The sequence below is a fragment of the Girardinichthys multiradiatus genome, chromosome 9, assembly GCF_021462225.1.
Source record: "Girardinichthys multiradiatus isolate DD_20200921_A chromosome 9, DD_fGirMul_XY1, whole genome shotgun sequence".
Classification (NCBI taxonomy): Eukaryota; Metazoa; Chordata; class Actinopteri; order Cyprinodontiformes; family Goodeidae; genus Girardinichthys; species Girardinichthys multiradiatus.
In genome coordinates, this window is record NC_061802.1 from 29,096,014 (window position 1) to 29,118,216 (window position 22,203).

General features: G+C 38.5%; 1 protein-coding gene across 2 annotated transcripts in view; it reads right to left on the bottom strand.

The window, feature by feature from the left end:
* Positions 1–22,203, bottom strand: part of trabd2b (TraB domain containing 2B) — a 109,176-nt gene that overhangs the window by 83,815 nt on the left and 3,158 nt on the right. For both annotated transcript variants that reach the window (XM_047375922.1, XM_047375923.1), the window contains exon 2: positions 20,555–21,124. In XM_047375922.1, the coding sequence (XP_047231878.1) occupies positions 20,555–21,124 (570 nt within the window). The remainder of the gene's footprint in view (positions 1–20,554; positions 21,125–22,203) is intronic.

Genomic DNA, 22,203 nt, shown 5'->3' on the forward strand with positions numbered 1-22,203 from the left:
GAGACTTTAAGAGATCCTAGACTCTTCCTCTCTCTCCGCCTGATTCTCTTTCTCTGAGTCTGCCAACTAGTCCTCTTCTTTACGTTTCTGCAGACCAGTATAATCATTTTCTACATGCTTTTCATACCAATCTAATTTTCTGCTGCCATCAAGGATACACATCCCCTGCTTAAATGCTTAAATTTTTTTAATTTCCTGCGAATCACAAAATATTTAGGAATGTAACCACTGTTTGCTTATAATTGCTTATAATTGTGGTGAATGGAGATGAACAACTTCAGGTATTACAGCCCAGAATGATTAAAATTTATTCCATAATGCCTTTGCATTTTTCAGTTTTGCCGCAAGTTTTCTACTGTAGTAAAATTTAGGTAGTAGGCTTGCCCCTTTGTATTGTTAATCTTTTTGCTCTGGAATCAATTTGATGCTCACTTGTTGAAACACCCAGTTTAAGACCATTTCCTCTTCAGCATATGGCAACATGACCTCTGCAAGTGTTTTCATTTACTATGACCAATACATGATCCCAGGTATGTGATAAAAAAGCCCAGACACCAAAGTATGGGAAACATTCCCATAGTATGATACCTTAGCTGCCATGCTTCATAGTGTAATGGGGCTTGATGTTTTTTCAACAGTGGGACTTTGTAGGGACTTCTTGCTGTTATCTTGACTTCCCACTGTAATTGTTGCAGTATTCACAGGTAGAGTTAAGCCCAAAATTATTAATTCCCCACATAGATTGAGATTTAAAGTAATCATTTCACTTTTACCATCTTGTTTTTTTTTTCTTACTAGAGGTATTATTAACTTTATAGATAGTGCTTTTCCACCGCAGGAACTATCGACCTTAAACCGGTTCAGTTTGCATGTCTTTGAACTTTGGTGTTTTGTTGTGATCCGACATGAGTTTCCACTAGCAAGACAATGGTACAGTGTTTTCATTTGCATAAATTCAGTATTCGCAAATGAAACGGGAACAAGTAGTTGTATATGTATGCGTGTTTAGTGTGTTTTTGCAAACATATAAATAATTTTTATGCGGTGCGTTTCCGTCTTCACCTTTGTACTTGTTACTTCTATTGTCTGCAGCTTCTACCCTCCCATGGGTGACGTTATGGTTTGCAAAGAAGAATCAAGTATTCTGTGATGCTCGAGCTGAACCAGAGTTCGCGCTCTGGAACCTTGTTTCATTAGTGGAAACAGGCGTCACCAGGTCGAAATCACTTTCAGGAATCAGAACGGGCTCCAAACCGCGTTGGTGGAAAGGGGCTAAGAGTGGTCCAGCCAGAGACCTGGCTTGTATCTGATAGAGAATCTGTGAAGGGAGTTCAAGAATAGTGTGATGGCAAGGAGGTCTTTCATCCTCAAAAACTCTCAACTTATCACTAAAGATTAATCGTTAAAATACAAGAGGAAACATGCAAAAAGCTGGTCAGCTTGTATAACTGTTTGATTGCTGTAGTGCCAATAAAGGTTTTTCACTGATTATTGAGAAGGGCATAAATCATATTCTACATAAAATTTTTAAATAAAACATAAATAAACAGTGAGAAGTTTTTTTTTATTATACTCTATTCACATTATTTAATTTTTTTGAGGAATGCCAGTCTCTTTTCCTATCAGAAACAAACTTCTTGGTTGAATAAAATTTAAAATCTAAATCTGAAAGGTGTGTGAATAAACTTGGGCTTGTCAGGATCTTGCTATGTCTGTTTGTTTGGTGCTGTTTACTGTGTTTAGCCTCTAGATGGCGTTGGAACCTGGAGGAGAGGTGACAGGTGTTCTCTATTCTCCCTGATCATCACCAGAGGAGTATTTAAGGAGGAGGCGGCCAGCAACTCGTTGCCAGAGTGTCCTCTGCTTGGATTACTGTCTTCTGGAAAGAAGCTATCCTGCTCCATGAATAAAGACTCAAGCCTCTTGTTACTTCATTGGATTAAATCGGCTGGCAGCCTCCTGGTTCCTTCGTTCCTTGGACCTCCTTCTGCCAACCCTGTCCACCCTCCTTCGTCCACTGCACAAACATCAGATACTCTTGGACCTATTAACATCCTGACACTCCAGTATTCAGTCTCCAGTCTCACGGGTAAACAATCCTTTGGTCTCTCCACACCCCCTCTGGTGGATCTTCCCATCTATCCAGCAAGACTGAATTATTATTTAAAAATATAGGTCCTGAGTTTTCCCTTGCTTACCGTTCTGTTTATTTTACAGTTTTTGTCCCAGTTCCAGTTTCCTGCACTTTCCAGTACACTGTAAATAAACTCCTTACTGTTAAACTCAGTCTCCTGAATTGCTTTCTGCATGTGGGTCAAATACATAGAAATATAAAAAAAAAAAAAAAAAAACAGTGACTAATCTGGTTAGTGTTGTTGGACTGCAATTATCTTGGACACGACTGTATTTGCTTGGCCCAATTAACTGCCCTGGTTATTGACACTATTCCAAGTGACAATATTAGAAAAATCTTTGAATAATATGGGAAGTGCAGATGTCAAACCAATGCAGCATTTAGTCACACTTAGATGGGCATTTATTTTTTCCTCTATTAAGATTTTAAAGTGGCATGTGTTAAAACAGGTGTTAGATCCACGATGTGTGGTAGATCCATGATCTTAAAGGCTGAAACATCAGCAGCGAATGCCTTCCAGATGCTACCAAAAATACACCCATGCAAAACCAGTGGAATCAAGCTCTAATCAGGAAAAGTTTATTTAACGTGAAACTGGAACCCATTTAACAGGAACAAAAGCATGGAAAAAAAAATTTTTAAATTACAGACCTTTCATAACCCTGACCCAAATCTAAAAAGGAGACTAATTTTGTGGACGTAAGACAAGACCAATATGGAATGCACTGATGGATGCTGCCGATCATCAAGTGGAAAGGAAACCTACTGGCCAACAACTGGACCAACATAAAGTTCTGATTAGGAGGCAGTGGGAATGTAATGTGCTTTATTGAGGAATGGCTCCAGGAACATAATTTAGCAACTGAACCCCCAGACATCAAACTCCTAGCTGTCAGTTATATTTTCTACAATATTTTCACTTTTGTTTCTTCGGTCGCTGTGTATCATCCGGTCCCGGTACTGATGATGCAGGAAATGTCATCAGCTCAGTAGTACTTTCTTTTTTTTGTTTTTGCTGCAAGATTATATACAAAAAACGACTATAGAAAAGTTTGACAGCATCTGAAGACAAACAAAAGAGTAAGACAGATTTTATCATGTCCTTCACATGTAAAAATGAATTTCTTTTTAATTTACTTTCATTCTGTCTTTTAGATATAAAAACACATTTTACTTAGTCTTTTCTTTCAATTAGCCTATGTACTTTTACAATATCCAGTATATTTTAAAGATAAGAATACAATTTTGTTGAGTCAATAATTGTATCAATTGAAGTTGAATTTAGACAAACCTTTAGATTTAGTTATTTTTAAGCAAATAGCTGTAATTGATACTAATTCTATTATGTATTAGCTGTTAAAAATCCCAGATAAATTGGTAATGAAAGTGGTGCCTTCACGGTACATTTGATTTTTGAGAATCTGCCTCTGTTCAACAGGCAGATAAACGTTTTTTCACATTCTTGTATTCTAATAACATACAAGTACCAAGAGAATACTACCTAAATGAGGGATATCAGTCCATAGAAGAACCCATTACTAGACAAGATTGTGAAATAGAAGTCCACAACAAGTGCCCAAGTTACCTAAGTGCAGTTTGAACAACTAATATTGGCATTACAGGTAATACAGATTGACTTTTTCTTCTTATTAAATAGCAGTATACTTTAGTTCAATGTAAACACCTATTGAAAATGAAAGGCTCTCTTTAGCTACAATGAATAACACCAACCTAAGAGAGCTTGGAGATTTTCAAGCCAAAATGTGATGGTTTGGCACAGAGCTGACAGAAGCATCAAAAAGCAATAACTGGATTTGCTTACACACCTTTCCTAAGCCAAGTTAAACTTAGATGTGTGAATGGGCCTGTACAGTGTGTCCATGACATTCCTTTATAGCTGCTATTTTCCTTAACAGTCTCTAATTGTCTGTCTCCAGAGCAGGGTTACAGGAATGCTCACTTTGCGAAGGTTTCTCTTATTCCCTGAACTGACTGTACATGAGAGCATTTCTGAGCTATAGATAGAAGAACATAGCTTTTATAACTACTATTTTCACAACACAGCTGATGGATCCAATGTTTGTCAGGGTATAAAAATTATGTGGTGTCCCTAATGTAATTGCTTGATACTTTCAGGAAAATGTTCATTCTTGGAAAGGGAGTAAGACATACATTAATGTTTAGCTGCAGAAAAATATACATGCTGCAAGGCTTTTTATTCAACATTAGTGTAAAATGAAATTGGTGAAACACTGAGCCCACAACAGTTTGACAGTTAGGGGTGTTCATCAGTGCATTTGAATTCTCTTAAAAATCAGTGCTAATGTTTTCGTACACCACGCTAGATCTTTCTACATAATAAGATCTTCAAATTTAACCTGGGGAAATGAGAAAATAAATGTTATTTATATAAACATTAATACAAAAAACTATATTTTACATATTTCATCAGATAAGTCAAACGGTAAAACTTTGTAAGTTACTTTGACATATTAAGTTTAAAAAAAATAACAAAACAAGAAGGACCAACAGCAAGGTTTAGGAACCTTCATAATGCAAATGAATGTGCTCTTATTTCTGGCAAAAGGTACTTCACCATTTTTATACTTTTGGAGTTTTGATTATTTTGTTCCCGTGTTTTTACGGATACACAAAGGAACTGTCTGCCGCAAGACCTACTTTGACAACTGATGATTTATTCTTTCTAAATGCTACAAATAACCTACTGTAAGGATATGTGGCTCCAAAATCAATATCTTCCAGCTGGGAGTCATTTTGATTTGATTGTGGGACATATTTTATAAGAGCCACAGCCCAGGATCAGAACTGGAAAATAATTAACAAATAATTTTAATTATACACAAGATTTGAAACAGTTTTTTGATAATTTATTGCGATAGTTCAGCAAAGTACTTAACCAGCAGAAGGTAGGTCAGGACTAAATTGCAGTGCATTATAATTCAGAGGTAAAAATCAGTATAGGCAACTTGAGCCCAAACCTTTTTGGGCTTTGTTACATTTACAGTTCATCACATTTATCCAGAGTGCTGTTTTTGTTATACAACGTTAGTTCAGGGTGTTTTGAGGATCAATACAAAACCTTAAACACACATGCAGTAAGTGGTCTGGTAAAGATTGGTGCAAGTTCGTGCAAGAGTGTTTGCATTGGACATCCAGTATATGTGTAATGGTGCATAAACAGACCTCTATACTGCTCTTCCACATTTCTCAAGTGCCCTGGACAACAAATTTGTCAATGACAAAATCAACTGACCCACCTGTTCACCATTAATACATACCTTACTCCAGCAAACAATTTCCCACACCATCCCACATCTGGGAATTGCACAACCCATACATTCACCTCTACAGTCCCTCAGGCTGACATGTTTCCTTGCTAATCTGTTTGCACAACTCTGGTGTGACCACAGGGCAATTACATATGGTCACATGAAGCACACCCACAAGACAGAATGAAAAAGAAAAATGAGCCACCCACAGAGAGCCCCCTCTTTACCAATTTTTTCCCTCTTCTCACCCTGGTTTTCCTTCCCCTGAACCTTGATCCCTCCTCTCATGCTCCCCCTTCGCTTGGCTCCTACACTTATCCCACTCAGTTTGCAGGTGTAATTACAGCTGCTCATCTTTCAGGAAGTCTCTCAACAGCAGCACACCTATGTCCTCCTTGGGACCTCAGCGCTGCAAGTCTCACTAAGTAAATTAGATTTTTTTTTTCATCTCATATACTTTATGTAAACTCTACCATGTGGTTAATATTATGTTTAAACAGTTCCAGTGGATGCCAAGAGAGTCTATGCCTTGGGAAAAGTAGAGGAACTGTGCTGGAAAAATTGGTCTGGTGAATGGCAGGTGAAATTGAGCATGATGAGAGAGGGGAGCAAATCAGCACCAGAAAAAAGAAAGGGAAACCTTCAGAGCAGCATCTTATTTTTGTTAGTTTTTATTTCAGCTCACAGAAAACAGTTGAGAAGAGGGAGGGAAAGTCATCCTGTATTATTGTTGATTTTGCTCACTAGTTTAACCCAATCAAACTACATTGTTTCGTCCATCTCTCATTGCACATATCTTGCTTCTTCTCCCCTTTTCTTAGTCTTGCTTTCAACATTTCTTTACTCTGAACGCACTAAACGGTACAAGGAAATTGAATCACACAGAGGGAGTTACAAGCATCAGGAAATCTTTTATTTTCACGATTGTCCTGATGCTGTATACCCACTTTAAAAAAATATATTTGTATATAATGCTCCACTGATGTGTTCACTAAGCCTCTTATCTCATTGAAGCCAAACAGGCAATGACTAATTGACTTAGGTCTGTTTTATTACAAAGGAATAAAATGTCATGTTCAACTGCAGAGCAGGGAGGGGTGGAACCCACTGGGCCTCAGACAAAGTAGTGGGGTCACCCAGAGGGCAAGACCAACAGTCTCCCAGTACAGGGAGTCTGAGTTCTTCAAACCCTTGTTTGAAAGGTAAGACAGAGGCCTCTAATCCATAGAAAGGAAACACCAGTTTCAAAGAAGCATATTGATCAGAGTTTAAGGGATTATGGGCGAAATCCCACGTGACATATTAGTTTTCCAGGTTCTAAACTACAGATTGGGATTTTTTCAAAATTTTGAGTCCTTTAAGATTTTTTAATGTTTGCTACAATCATCCTGAACCCCATCCTTCTGTTATGTCTACAGCTTGGCTACACTTTATATGTTTGAAAGTCAGAACAAGTGTGTAAGAGAGGATGAATATCTAGGTGGAGGCTGGCATTTTTTACATTAAACTCAGTTTGACTTTTGAAGTTCTGATTTTGCACTTTCTCTCATCTCTGATGTAATCTATCCATGCAAAAATGTTATTTGCACTGATACTAGAACACCTGATATTTTTTTAACGTTACCGCAGCCTTCCTCGAGCTTCCCTGTCAACATATTTGTGCCTTGACTGTCTGCTTGCCTGATTCTGGGCCTCTCTTCTCGTTTATCTTTTGACCCAGTGACTCTCAACACTCCGGCTTCTGCTACAAAGTTGTCTTTTAAGGAGAAGTGTTCAAAGGGAGTCACTAAACCTACTTATAATGGTGAAGATTACGCAACAAGATTTATTTGCTCTTCAGTAAAGTTTACGAATGGAGCCTTGTCTCAAGACCTCCAACAAGGAGTTTTTACATAATTGGGGGAGAGAAACAAAAGACTTAACTGTTTTTAAGTTCAAAAGTGTTGGTGAAAAATATTAAAGCTTTACCCCACCACCACAGCCACCCCACTCCAAGTAAATCCACATTTTCCAATTACATTTGTAAGTCTGTTGGGGTATGAATCTATAAGTGTAGCACATCTAGAAACTGTTTTCACCAATTCATATTTGTCATCCTAATTGGATGTAGCAATTTTCAAGCTCTGCCACAAATTCCCAGTTAGAGTTAGGTCTGCATTTATATTAAGCTATTATAACACAAATATACTTTAATCTAAACCATTCCTTTCCTGCTCTGGCTGTACTTTTAAGATTGAAGTTCTGTTGGAAATTGAATCTCTCCCCCAGTTTGAAGTAGTTTGCTGCCTCCAAAAGTATTTCTTCCAGGATTCCTTCATCCATCTCCCTATCAGCTCCCACCAGCTTTTCTGTCATTGCTCAAGAAAAGTTTTCCCACAGCATGATGCCATCTCCCCTATGTTTCACATTGGGGATGGTGAAACCTCAGGTGGACATGAAATGGTAGGTGTTCACCACACAAAGCATTTTGAATTTAGAGAAAAGTTTAAATTTTGGTCTCCTCTGACCAGAACACCTTCATTCACAAGCTCCTGCATTTCTTGTGTCAAACTCAAAACAACTTCCTTTCGACAATAGCTTTACTTTTTTTTGGTTTACTTTTTGTTTATGTTTACTAATTAGGTAAATACAGAAGGCAATTAGTTGCACTGTGTTTTATTTAGACGTATCAGAGTAAAGGTTGAATACAATTCGATGAAACGTTTTTCAGATATTTATTTTATTATCACAATTAGGCCCGATGTTGTGTTGGTCACTTTTCTGGTTGGGGAGGGTGTAGACAGAGAAGAAGTATGGGAGCAGAGTGGGAGGAAAGACAAAGTGCTCCACTGGGTTGTATATAATGAGACATGGATAGAGGGGGGCTGAAGAGAAGCACAGGTCACATTAAAACCGGGTTCAGTGAGAGGGCTTAGCTAATGACATTTAATCCTAAAAAAGCCTGTAGCTCACAACACACAACATGCATTTGCTTGTCTATTTTTGATTGTTGGACTGCAGCGTATGTGTTGCTGATGTCACAGGCAGACCTGGAAACTGAGGTTATCATGGACCAAGCATCCAACATGGAAAGTTGCATACCATGGCATGCTGACCATCCGTTTTACATGTTCACCTTACTGAAAATAATACACCACATCTTCTAGTTAGTGATATGCACAATAGTGCTCTATGATTCATTCACAATCATGCAAAGTTTTTCAAATAATAAACATAATGTACCCTCTAAAACAAACAGAAAAAAACATTGCAAAATAGATGATTAACTGATTAAGCAACACTGTGTTTAAGTTACACATTCCTTTAATTTGCATGTGAATTATTTTTTTTTGCACTGAGAGCATGGGGAGTACTAAAAGTTGCAATTATAATGACTTACACAGTCAACAAAAAGAGAGTTTAGGGTGGGTTCATGGGTCAACCAAACACTGGACTTTAACATTTACAAACAGTTACTTCCTGTTTTCAATAAACATTGTGTAGCTCTAACAAAACACAAAGTAGTTATGATAATTGCTCGATTCTAAGCCAAAGCCTGAAACTATAAGATGTGGCTTAAGCATTTTTGTTATTTTAACAGAGGTGGGTAGAGCACCCAAACATTCTCCTCAAGTAAGAGTAGCACTACTTCATCATATTTTTACTAAAGTAAAAGTAAAAAGTAGCCATACAAGAAATGACTAAAGTAAGAGTAAAAAAGTGTTGGTAAAAAGGCTACTCAAGTGCTGAGCATCTCTTCATGACATCTGTGGTTATGATCAGTTAGTCGCACTTTTTCATAAACCATAGGTCTGTGTCTGAAGTATTTATGGTTAAATCGGGTTTGTTCTTCATTCAGTGAAGTTACCTGTGGTGGGTAGAGTAGTCAGGAATTGTACTGAAGTAAGAGTAGTGATACTTAATAATATTACTCAGGTAACAGTAAAAAGTACGGTATAGTAAAACTACATTACTTGTTTAACTCAGTTTACTGCTCCAACCTAAAATAGCTCTCGTTCATTTATCATTATTTGTCTAAAATAAAGTGAAGCAATATAGCTCATGACGTCATTCACAAATTAGCATTTAAATGGTCTATGAATGTCCCCAGGTGATCAAGCAATTATTAGCCAAATTGCTTAGGCAGCAAATGACGGCTTAAAATAAATAAGATTGTTTAACTAATAATAATCTGCTAGTGTAATGTGAGATTAACAGATGTTAATATTGGGTCATTGCTGTGACATGGGAGTTGCAGTTGCTTTGTTTCTGTAGCAGTGGTGCACATCTATACATGACATGAGCGCTGTGTCATGTATTCCTAAAAATCTGTGCCAGTCTGGTCAAAACTGATCAAACTGTGTATGCTACAGAGTAAAATATGAAGCAACATGTGGTGCTATGGGAGTGTACATTAATAACATATTTCTCCTACATTATAAAAATAATAAGGAACACCCCAGTTTTCCTGGTGCGCATGTAAGGTTGGGGCTATAAAGTGGAGGAATGCGATGAGAACGGATTTGGCCACATTTGTGAATGTTCCTGAGCATGTTGCTGGCCTCCTTAGATGCACTAGTCAGCTCACTGAATAAAGTTGAAGAAATGTTACATTAATTGAATGGGCCATTAATGTACATTAATGTATAGGTTTGTTTATATCAGCCAGAAACCAAATAGGCTACCATAATGAACTAAATAAAATGATGCAGTGAGTGTGTTGCCTTTCTTCCTAAATGTTATTGGAGGGAGGGCATATAATATCTCTAATTCTCTAAACTCCTGGCCTCAAACAAAGGTGGATCCTTGGTTAAACAAAGGCTATAAAACAACAATGTTCCTAAAGACAACATTCCAGAGGGGCCATGTGGGCCTCTGAGGAAATCAGTCATTCACATTCTTGCCTGTGATCAATCAGCCTGTGGCCCAGCCAAACCCAGGTCAAATCAACCAATCTTTAAAACTACCTGCCCTTCGCACAAAAAAAAACAACCTTCAGTTCTTTCTAACTTTCAGCCATCTCCGCAGTTTTGTTGTATCTGAAAAAAATTAACACAAACAAGACAACCTGCCAACAACAAAACAATTTCAGTCAGCCTTTACTGCAGTTTTTCTCCTTTCTTTAAGATTGACACAGTAATTACATAGAAACTGACTACTGTGTAGGTGTGCTTGGCAGCTTTGTTTTTCTCATGAAGGGAAGAAGTGTGTATAAAGAGAGAGACGTGAGGTTTTTACAATTTAAGCAGGAAGGGACATTTGTCTTCTCTGTGGGCGAAGGACAGAGGCATGAAAGAGCACTTTAGCCCCACACTTTACTCCCAGTCTCAGCAGCACTCAGCTTACACTGGAAAAAAGAAATGTCAGAACATAACCAAAAAACAGTAGCCAAAGTCCAATTTATTCCTAAAACATAATTACTAAACTGCTGTAAAATTATAAAACATGTAAAAGACATTAAACTAACTCAATAACAACAATATAAATCAAAATAAAGCATGTTACAGAGGTAAGGAAGGACACAATAAAACACAAACGATAACAGGAATATACCAGTTCACATTGTGCTAAAGGTCACTGGAAATACATGTTGTTAAACAGACTTAAAAACATAATGTGAAAATGTCTGTCTAATATCTGAGCTTGTGCAAAAGTTCAGGACCCACGACTGAAAAAGCCTAATCTTCTCTGAGTCTCAGTCTCGTTTATGAGGCAACAAAAAGCAGCTGGTAAGCTGAGGAAAGACCCTACACTGGAACATAACACTAAAGCAGTTTAGAGTGGTAGAGGGTAGCGAAACCATTTAAGTATTTACCATTTAAAATTAATTCTCTGGCATTAAGGTGGCCAACAGAGGTTGTACAGAGTTGTTGAAATGTGGTTTTGTGAGTGCTGCTGCTATAGAACAGTCTTTGACTTCTTTATTTGACAAAATTAAGTAAATAAAATGCCATCCAAAAGCTTTTTTTGCAGTGTAGTAACAATATGGTGGAGTCATCACTTTAGGTTTCAGGTACTTAGAGCAAAAGGGGACATTGCTTCAGTTGGAGTCAAGGAATGGAGACACCAATGAAAGTTAATAGAGACGCACATGTTTTACAGGCATCTTGGTTTGACTGAAAATGACTTATAAAAACAGTTCAATGTGATTTCTTTAAAAGAAAAAAAAAACATTTGGATACACAGTTAACTTTCTGCATTAGCATTTTCCAGTAATTTTTTCTATCTTTGTTAAAATGGAAGAGAGTTAAGGTTTTTTTCCAGACAGGAAAAATATTTGCTGATTATTTTCTACAGAAGCATGTCTGTAACCATGTAGGATTTTTCAATAAACTCCTGGCAGCAGCCTTCTGTTGAAGTGCATTCAAGGAAATTACTAATTTCTTCTCAAAATATGAATCAAGCAAAAGATTTGTTGACATGTATTTTGTCTACAGTGTACAGGGCCACTGTAACTTGCTCCATCTTTCCTACAGAGTTCTGGCCAGGAAATAATTCTTTAAGTGTTTCTGAATGGCAGTGAGCTATTTGGTCATTAAGAAGTCTATTAAGTCATTAGAGTAACAGTGGGACTGCCATCTGCCAGCCGAAGGGAACCAGATGATCAGCTTGATAGGTTGATAGGTTTTACCTAGTAGTTTTCCACATATTTGCACAGGTAATTATAGGTTAGCTGTAAAAGGCCCTCAGATGTCACGCTTAAAGTAGTAGACGTCACCGGCACACTTTAAAGGTAATTACCTCCCCTCTTCTCCTTCTATCTCTCACTTTTTTTCCACTTGGTGTGGGTGTGTTGATGTTGTGTGTTCAGATGAGCAGTGAGTCAGCAATGAGACAACCAGACCCTTGGGTCATGTCAGAGAGAAGAAAGGAAGCAAGAAGAAGGAATCAAAAGGGAGGGACATGGTCAGAGCAAACAAGAGCAGGGTTCAGACACAGAATTGCCTTTTACATCAGTCAGACCATGGTTAGCACATCCCTTTAAACCTAGACATACACACCCATCACTGAATGTAAATATTTGGATTTGGCCATGGTTGCATGTTACTGAAGTCCTCCCTTAAACATCTCTTGTTTGAGTAAATACTATCCAAAGAAAATATTTAGCATCATTTGATATGACATGTAAGAATTGTTGACTGTTCTTCAAAGCAGTACTTGCCCAGCAAGTGCAGACTTTACTGCCCCGAGCTATAAGTATTATACTAGCTACTTAACATAAATGCTTGTTGGAGAACTATTGTTGAACTACCAGAACCATCTGAATCTGCACAGTGGAGAGTCCCCCTGGATATCCTACATTATAGTTGCTTTACATTTTTTTCAATATATTTTAAAATATTGATTTGGTTTTTAAGGGATAATTTGTAGTAGGTTTCTTCTTCAACTGAAGAACTAAACACAAATAAAATTTAGCAGCATACACAATTATAGTGGCTTATGGAAAACACATATTGTGTGGCTGTAAACAGTTAAGTGGAACATTTTTTGGTCCAGACAGGAAATAAAACATCTCTTTAAAACCAGTGGGTGTAAACTCATTGAGTGCCATTGTTTTTCTTTCATTATATGTCGTCATAAAAATAATTAAGCATAAATGTTAACATGTTGCACATAGTGCTACCCTGATAATGTACACTGTTGTAAAATTTTGGCCACATCTTAAGATCTGAAGGGTCTGGAGAATATTATGATCAAACATTGACATCAGAGCAATAAACAGGCTATCTGTAAAGTCTAAGGATTGAACAATTCCACCAATTCATATGAATGTATTGGTTGTTTGCTTATACCTTGTAGGGTTGCTGGTCATTTCACCCAGTCATACCTTTTTAGTTTTGGTACCTTACTTTTTAAGATATGAAAAGGAGCCTGCACTGACCATGCTTTAGTTTGTACCTGTCAGGGCAGCACTCAGTTTTCTCTAAGACATAGAATCTGCCAGCAAGAAATATTTCAAATTTTTGACAGGTCTGTCATCTTTCATAAGAGCCAACTGACCCAAACGTAGAACAGAATCAAAACAAACTGAATTAGGGTGTATTACCAAGTACTCAGGAAAAAAGAAATAATAGAAAAAAATGAAATGAAGCATCTTGATGACTATCTCGATAATTCATTAAAAATAATTAGTTACCAACCAAAATTAACAGTGACTATTTAAGAGCATAGGTAAAAACCAAACAGGATGTTTACAGGTAGGAAATGGAAGTGGGATGGGCCAAAGGTACTACTCTGCAAAAAAATAAAAAAATCTTCCCAAATTGTCCGTGTCTATGAACGTGAGTCGCTTGGACCTCACCTACAAACTCGCACTCATTAACTGAGGTGAACCTCTACTTTTCTCCCAGGAAATAAGATTTTTTTACTAAAGCCTCTTTGGAAGTGATAATTCTCTTTTGAAGAAGATAACTTAAAATAAAGAATAATGATATTTACCATTAAATCAATACAGTGCCCTTGTTGTTGCTGAGAGAAAAGTAATTCAAATGAGAAGAAAACCCAAATCTCCAAACTTTATATTAAGTAAAAAACAGCATCCTTGTTTTTACTTCTGCTGCTTGTTATCTAAATTGTGGGTTTCTCTTGGTGCTTTGTACCTGGTGCCAACTTTTGAATGGGAGACCTATTTTTGCTGTTGGCACACACAGTCTGCACTGTTACAAAAATCTGTAGTACACAGCGGAGAGTTTTGGTGAACCCTAGAGGCCATGAACAGATGTCAATATTTCCATTGCATAGGCTTGGCAGTGGCGCAAAAATCAGAGCAAAGTGTAGGGTAATGGATTTGCCCTTACACAGGGTTTGATGTTGTCTTTAATATGTAGGGTTTACAAATACACCCGCTCTTTTATCAAGGATCTTAAAAATGCCATTGCTGAACTGTTAGATCCGATACCATCCGATACCATCCAATGTTATCCTGGATCTTAAATATATGAAAGGTATTATGACCCTTAAATATTATTTGCAAAAGTAGACTGAGTGCCTGGTAGAAACCCTTAATGTGAAACAACTTCAGCCTGGAGATATTACTTTATCTACAATGTTAAACTGGCTTGCCTCTCCGTGAAATTAAGTAGAAACAAAAGAGGGGTGCAGAGATAGAAGTGTGAGACGCATGTACGGAGGCTTTAGTCCCTGACGCAGCCCTTCACGTGTTCGAGTCCCGGCCCGTTGACGTTTGCTGCCTGTCTTCCCTTCTCTCCACCCCATTTCCTGTCTGCTTACTTTTTTTATCAGCTCACTTTCAAAAAAAGGAAAAAAAACGGCAATTAGTGCCACAAAAACCTAATACAACTCAAAATAGAATATTTTTTCGTATTGGCTGGCAATTGTCACCTAGTTGCACATTACCTAAATTCGGCATCTGATTGGCTGATCAAGCTCTCATGATGATTTCCATTACCAGATGCTGCTGGCTTTCAAGCAGCTAAGTGTTGGGACTCAGACAGAGAGAGAAATTGTAAGAAGCCCAGCCAAGTCAGAACCAAGGCCTTGTCACTTTCATCTAATTTTTTTGTGAAGTCCTGCAAAGCTTTATTTTTTCTTTCCTCCACCCCTCAGACATACTCAGCATCACTCAGTGAGTTTCCTTTTTCTCCTTGTCCAGTTCCATTTCTCGAGTATTAACTATCAAAACTACCTGTCAGCCTGGGCCAGATAGGCAGTTCAAACTCTCTGGTTTGAACTGCCCTTGTAGCAAAGGTTTTCTCCATCCTTCAAGCTGAGAATGGCAAGAACCACAGGCCCAGAGACCCAGTAAGGTTCACTTAGAGGTGACACAGCAAGATCCATGCCGTGGTATGGCAATCCGCTTCTTCTGCTAAGCTGGTTTTCTGGTGCTGGGGAATTAATGTGTAGAGAAAACTTTGAATCCCTCTCAGTTCAGTTTCCTTTCCCAAACTCTTATCTCTCAAATTGACCTTGATATTATAACTCAAAATTATAAACTCCAAACATCAAACAATTATTTTGAACATTCAGTTTGTTTTTCAGGAAACTTTCCCCTTTGTTAAGGTAGGAAATAGAAAAATACGCTTTAATGTCATTAATAATGAATAAAATGTGTGATTAAGTCCATTGGTGTGAAATAAATCGTAAATGTGTGAAATACACAGAGCCTCCTTGCTTCTATGCATGGTAAAATTGTTAAATGGGTAAAGAGTTAATCTTTCAGACTGAGTTTTGATGGATTATGTGATACATTATATGACACTGCTTGAGAGAAAGTATGTATGTTAATATAGTTTAACATAGATTCTTACATCCACTAGAAATAACACTTATGTAAGCATTTGCACTTTACAACAGACCCTCTCTAAAGTGTTTCATTTGACAAGCCGAAGAGTCCTCTCAAGGAGGAAAAATAGCACCACCATACATACACAACACTTTCAACTTTAAAGATTTGACCACATGCAGGAAGTGTTTCCTTGAGACAAGAAGACAAAATCATACAAGAAAAACTCTTCTGATGATTTTGTTTCATCTTGTCCTTGACAGCTGTTCACTGTCATTTGAAATGCATTTTTTAAAGCTTCTTATGCAGCTGCTCTGATGACCACTAGAGGTAGCATGTTCCTGAAGCTATTCTTGTAGCTACAGATTGTAAATTCCTGCATGAACACATGACCTATAGGTCTGTTTTTGGTTGGTGGAGAATCCCACTTAAGCAGAAGGATACTGCAGTAGTCACTGAAATAAGCATTGTAAACACCACAGACATAAAAAGATGATTAGACAAAGAGGAAACCAGATTATGTCACCTAGCATTCTCAAAACCTTTAACCCTATTTGATCTTCAGCCATGAAGTGATAAGTGACATCTCTCTCTTGCACAGATCCCCATAAAAAGCAGCTGATGGAAACTCAACTTGGTCAAAGACCAATGTGGGTAGTGGTGTTGCGGGCCAGCTTAGCAGTGTCCAGGCTTGACCCCAGCAGACTGCTAGTCTCCTTACTGCTTCGCTGCTCGTGACTCCACCACCACTTCCTACCATAACCTATGACCCCTGCCCAGGAGAAAGGCGCCTCCAATATGATGTAATTTCTCAACAACATGGGCCATTGGCCTCAGCTGAAATGTGACCCTGGGAAAATAAATACCGGTATTGGTGGAATAGAAGGAGACTCACAAGCTAAATTTGCAATGATGTTTCCCAAAATTAGAGACATTTCTTACAGACATGTTCAGTAGGCAAAGTATCATTGTAAAAATAATCCATTACAGTTATGTAATGTGCATCACTATTGATAACTTGTGAGAGCTGAGATTATTAAGCAAAACTGTTTTTAAGCAACTGAAGATTTGATCCAAGAGAAGCATTTTGTCTTTGAAGCAATTATTTGATATTTGACGGATGCATTTACTTGATAAACACGGATGGCACTGTAATGACCCACTCTTGTGGGAAAAAGCAAGCCTTTAAAGGGATACCGATGTGCAGCTTGCACTCTTTGAACTGACTAAACTTTCTCCAGCCTTTTCCAATCAGCGCTCAAAGCATTTGCTCCTCGCTGTCCTGCCCACCTGTCAAGCTGCATCAGCCCTCACAGAGCTGGAGAAGAACCATGCACCATAACCTGCCATTGTTTCCACAGCCTCTAAACTGCTTCTCATAGACATATTCACACCTCTCTGTGATCTAAAGAGACCACAGAGAGGTCTCAGACAGGCAGAGCTCATGGGAGACCACTGTTGTCTAATAAAGGCTTTAGTGTACCTATTGTTTCTCTTTAACTCCCAAGATTTAGATGATTATTCCATTAAAGCATACCTCTTCTTCCTTCTTCAGACAGAATCTTGTTTGCTTAGCAAATACAGCTTCCAGAAAGATCAAGAGCTGTATTAAACCATTCGAAGCTCATGACTTACTCTAGCTGTGTTTCAGATTCCTTTTTAAGAAATGTCATAGCAGTCGTTTTTTTAATTTGTTTATTAATTTACCAGATCTGGATAAATACAGAATGGCCTACACTTGTATAGGACTTTATCAAGTCTGAGGAAATCAAAGCACTTTACACTACAATCAGTCATCCACCCATTGTTGTTGTACCACTCTCGCATCCTATACTGCTCTACATTTACTCTCACTCACTTAAAACTGTGCACATATATTTATATTATACTGTAGATATGTTTATGCTGTTTAATTTGTATTGTATTGCACTGACTACGCCAAAACAAATTCCTTGTATGTCCAAAAACGTACTTGGCAATAAAGCTTTTCTGATTCTGATTCTGATTCACACAGTAAGCAAGCAAGGCAGGTGAAATGTCTTGCCCAAGAACACAAGAACTGAGACCGTCAACCCACCAGTTACAGGCCTAACCCCTACCACCTAAGCCACTGTCACCCCAAAAAAACGTAAAATACGGGTGGTGAGGAACCCAGTGTGCGGCGAGATAGTTCACCTTTCTGTAAAAGCTTCTCTGTGAATGTTACAACATACAGCTATTTGAGTGAGAACAAAAGAATGTGAATCCTGTAAGGTTTGGAATATTTCCACATTCAAATTTGCCTTTGCTAGTGATTCAGATTGCTGTTAGCAGTGAAGTGACGCAGCCTAGTCTCCAATTCTCACCCTTACCGCTGTTTCAGCACTCTGTCTATCCCCAGATAGTGTGAGTCTTTGACCCTCTCTCTCTGGTGCTTCACTTTCCTTTAGTTCACACCCACACAGTTTCCCTTTTGACTCGAGGTCTATCCATTCTCCTGACCTCATCATTGTTACAGTCAAGCGTAAAAGGATCCAATCAACCATGATCTTCAGATTAAACCACACATTATTGTAATTGAGAATAATGGTTTCCATATAAGTTTCAGTACAGCGATGAATTGTTCTTATACATATGTGGAAAGAGGAGACCAGAGGCTCAAAAGTTCAGAGCTGCATGAGCATGGGTTGGGTGGATTTCAGGTTAGTCATCTTTTTAATTAGCCAGTAAAGTCTGAATTTGAACACCTGCCCTGTTGAACACATGAGTTATATAAAATGTAGTGTGTTAAGACTGAATGCAATTCATATTTTCTACACTTACAGTGCCTTCCAAAGATATTTACACTCCTTGAATGTTTTTTAAATTTTGTTGTGTTACAACCACTTTAACGAATTTTGGGATTGGGATTTTATATGACAGACTAATATAAAGTAGTGCATAATTGTGAAACAGAAAAAAATTATACAGGGTATTTTTATAACAAATAAAAATCTACTCAGCCCACCTTAGTCAATTCTTTGTAGAACCATCTTTCTCTGCAATTATAACTACATTATAGCTTCTTTTTGGGAATGGCTCTACCAGCTTTACAAATATATGAAAGACTGAAATTTAGCCTTTTCTTTCATGCAAAAAAGCTCAGGCTGAATGATATTAGATGGACAGCATATGTAAACAGCAATTTTCAAGTTTTGCCAAGGATACTCAATTGAATTTAGGTCTGGACTTTGACTGGGCCACCCTGAAACATGAGTATGCTTTGAATTAACCTAATTCAATGTAGCTATGTTACCATATTTTCTGTTGTTCTGCTAGAAGGTGAACCTCTGCCCCAGTCTAAAGTCTTTTACAGCCTTAACTAGTTTTCTTCCACTTTTGCCGTGTTTTTACCTCCATCCATCTTCCCATTAACTCTGACCAGCTTCTCTGTCCCTGCTGAAGAGAAGCATTCCAACAGCATGATGCTGCCACCACTATGTGCTACAGTGTGAATGGTGTGTTCAATGGTAATACGCAGCATTAGGTTTTTGCCAAACATAGCATGGGGGATACTGGGCAAAACGTTAAAATATGATCTCATCTGGCCAGACCACGTCCTTCCACCAACACCCGTGAATAAGAATGAATGACACAAATTTCAGATTTCTATTTTTTAAAATATTTGGAAATTGCTTGTCCTTTCCCTCCCACTTTACTGTAAAGTGGTACTTTGTGCTAGCCTATCAAATAAAATCCCAGTACATTTAAGTCCATGGTTGTGAAATGTGAAAAGGTTCCAGTGGTAATAATTCTTTAGAAATGCACTGTATATTCAGCCATGCAGGATGCAATATACAACAAAGCTTTAAAATGACACTGTCTGCCACAAAAAATGCAGATCCACTTTAAATGCAAGGTACAGCTACACACATAGAACGAGAATACCTGCGCACATTAGGCAAATGGCATGTCTGGAGCACAAAACAGACCACTGCTAAGCCCACCCAAAGCTGGTAGCCTTTGCCCCTGTCATTACTAAAAAAACGGTTCTCCTTGCAGCTGCTTATTTCTAGGGGTAGCAACACTCTCAGGCATGTGCAGTGCATGCAGTGCCGTTTTGACAGCATAGTTAGAGAGCACTGATGAAAGAGGAGAGGCTCAAAAGGCACTGCCGCTCAAATTAGCTGTGAACCAATCTGCGCCGTCACATGGACATTTAGCCACCCCACAGATTCTGTTGCACCGCACCATGAATGTGGCTGTGTCGAGTCTCTGCATGGCTACAGAGAGCATCTTCTTCCTGCTGAGGCTCATTACTGGGTTTTCTACTACCTTAAATAGGTCTCATGATTTTTGTGTCAGCACAAACAAATTCTTTCAATAGATACTTTCATACTTTCGTTATCTTTTTACAAAAAAGTAAAGATCTAGTAGTCATGTTTCTCTCAACAACTAATTAGTGCCTCACTCATATTTTAGTCTCCAGTTACATTCAAAGTCAAACAATTTGTCAGAGACAGAGCAAGCCTACACCGATGGAAGGGAGAGCTCCATGCTCTCCTCACCTTCACTAATCTGCTCTTGTGTCTACTGCTCACACTGATACCCTTTCTGCAGATTCAGCTGTTGAACGTGTTTGTTTAGTGAGGTGGAGAGACATCCATAACCATAAAGCTGTCTCTATACAGACATGTTTTTAATGCTTCTTTCTCCTTATATTGTCCTTTCCCTCTTTCTCGTTTGTTCTTTCAGAATCAGAATGTGTGCATATTCACTAAACCTATATAGCACACTAAAAAGCCCCACCTCCTTCTCCTTTAGAGGTACTTTAATGCAGCCAGAGTTATGACTTGAGATTCTGCTCAAGTTCTCCAGATATTCCAGCTGTTTAGACTCAAAAACAAAACAGTAAAATCAAGAAGAAGAATCTTTCTTTATCCTCCTTACCTGAGAGAAGTTTAGCCCATTAAGGGGGTGACACTGCTCCTCAACCCGCTCCACCGCCCCTGTCTTCTTCCCCATTCGTTCTGCCTCTTGAGCCAAGAACAAGTCTAACACTGGAGTCCCTCTGGACCGGACGTCCCACTCTGTCAGGGAGTTAACCATCAACATCACCCACACAGGCCTCTTCCTCTCCCAGTTCCCTGCAATAGCTTTGAACAGATAGTCAGCATACAGGCCACGGCCTCTCTGGTCTGCCGTCATCCAGTAGGGCATCATGTGTTTGACATAGTCCAGGTGGCGCTTGAGGCGACGGTACAGGTCTCGAGGCAGAAGGGTCTGCAGGTTCTCTCCATGGGGGAGCAGCTGGCAGCTGGTCAGCTTGGAGATAGTCAGAGGATCTGTGAGATCCAGCTCAAAGAACACGTTACTGCTGCTTCGGAAGGCTTGCTTGGAGCTGTTGGGGATGTAGTCCCAGACTCGAGTGTAGGGCACGTGGATGGTACCAAACAAGTAAGAGGGTGGCTGAGGAGGTGTGCGGTTTACTCTCCAGAGGAAAGAGTTCAGCTCGCTTTGCTGTGGAAGAGGAAAACCAAAAGTGTCTCTTTAGAGTGGTTAAGCTTACATTTAAACTAGAGCTAAAGTATTTTTTCCTCTAAAACAGTTTTAGGTTCAATAGTGAGGAAATATAAGGTCGAGTCATGCTGGGGTTGAAGGAGTTTATAGTGAGGCCTTCTGGGCTGTAAACCGAACCCTCTGATGCCAAAGCCTCTTTGTGTAGCATTTTCAAGGCAACAGTGCAAATAGAGTAACACGTTGAAGCTCCAAGAAACAAAAAGCTGAAAGAAACCTGCTCTCCATTCTGACCTCACTGTCATCCTTTTCTTTGTGATGTTGTTGTGTTCTCCACAAGACGGAGATGCAATGCTGACAGTCCTAAACACAGCATTGTGTTTTTCTGCGGTTTCCATAACAGGAAGCATTTGTCTGTTATGCTTATATTCATAAAAAACAATGTCACAATGGAAATTAAATAATCATAGTCATTTTAAATGAACATCATGCTGTATTGCATATTAAATGTGTTTCTTGTTAAGAGCTCAGCCAATGTGCCGTGCATGTGCTACGACTTTGATGTTGGCATTATTCAAATATGAAAAAAGAAATTGCTTCTCTAAACAATATCAAACTGCTGGCCACCGACACACAGTGTAATCAGGCCACTGAGGGGATGAGACCCATTACTGTCAAATAAAGTTATTCTTAGAAAATGTTTACCTCTACAATTAAATCAAGAAGATTTCCCTGATCTGCGCTCCAGCCATACTGCACACTGCCAAGTTTTCCTTAAAATTTTGAAATAGCAGCCAAAATGAGTAAAGTCTTCTTGTAGGATGTTCTCTTTAATTAATTGCAATGAGCATCCAGTATTTTTCCTGGCAGTCCTATGGAAGGGCAAACTAAACAGAACTGCTATGGTCTGGATGATTTCATTACAGTGGTTTGAAGTCTTTGCAGATAAGCTGAGATATTTAAGTAGAGGAGATTGTTAGTTTTGTTTCATTTTTAATATTCTCCCGACACAGGGTTGGATTTGAACATTCTCCCTCCATCATGTTTCTGAGAAATGGGGATGCAGTATTTTACCTCTAATC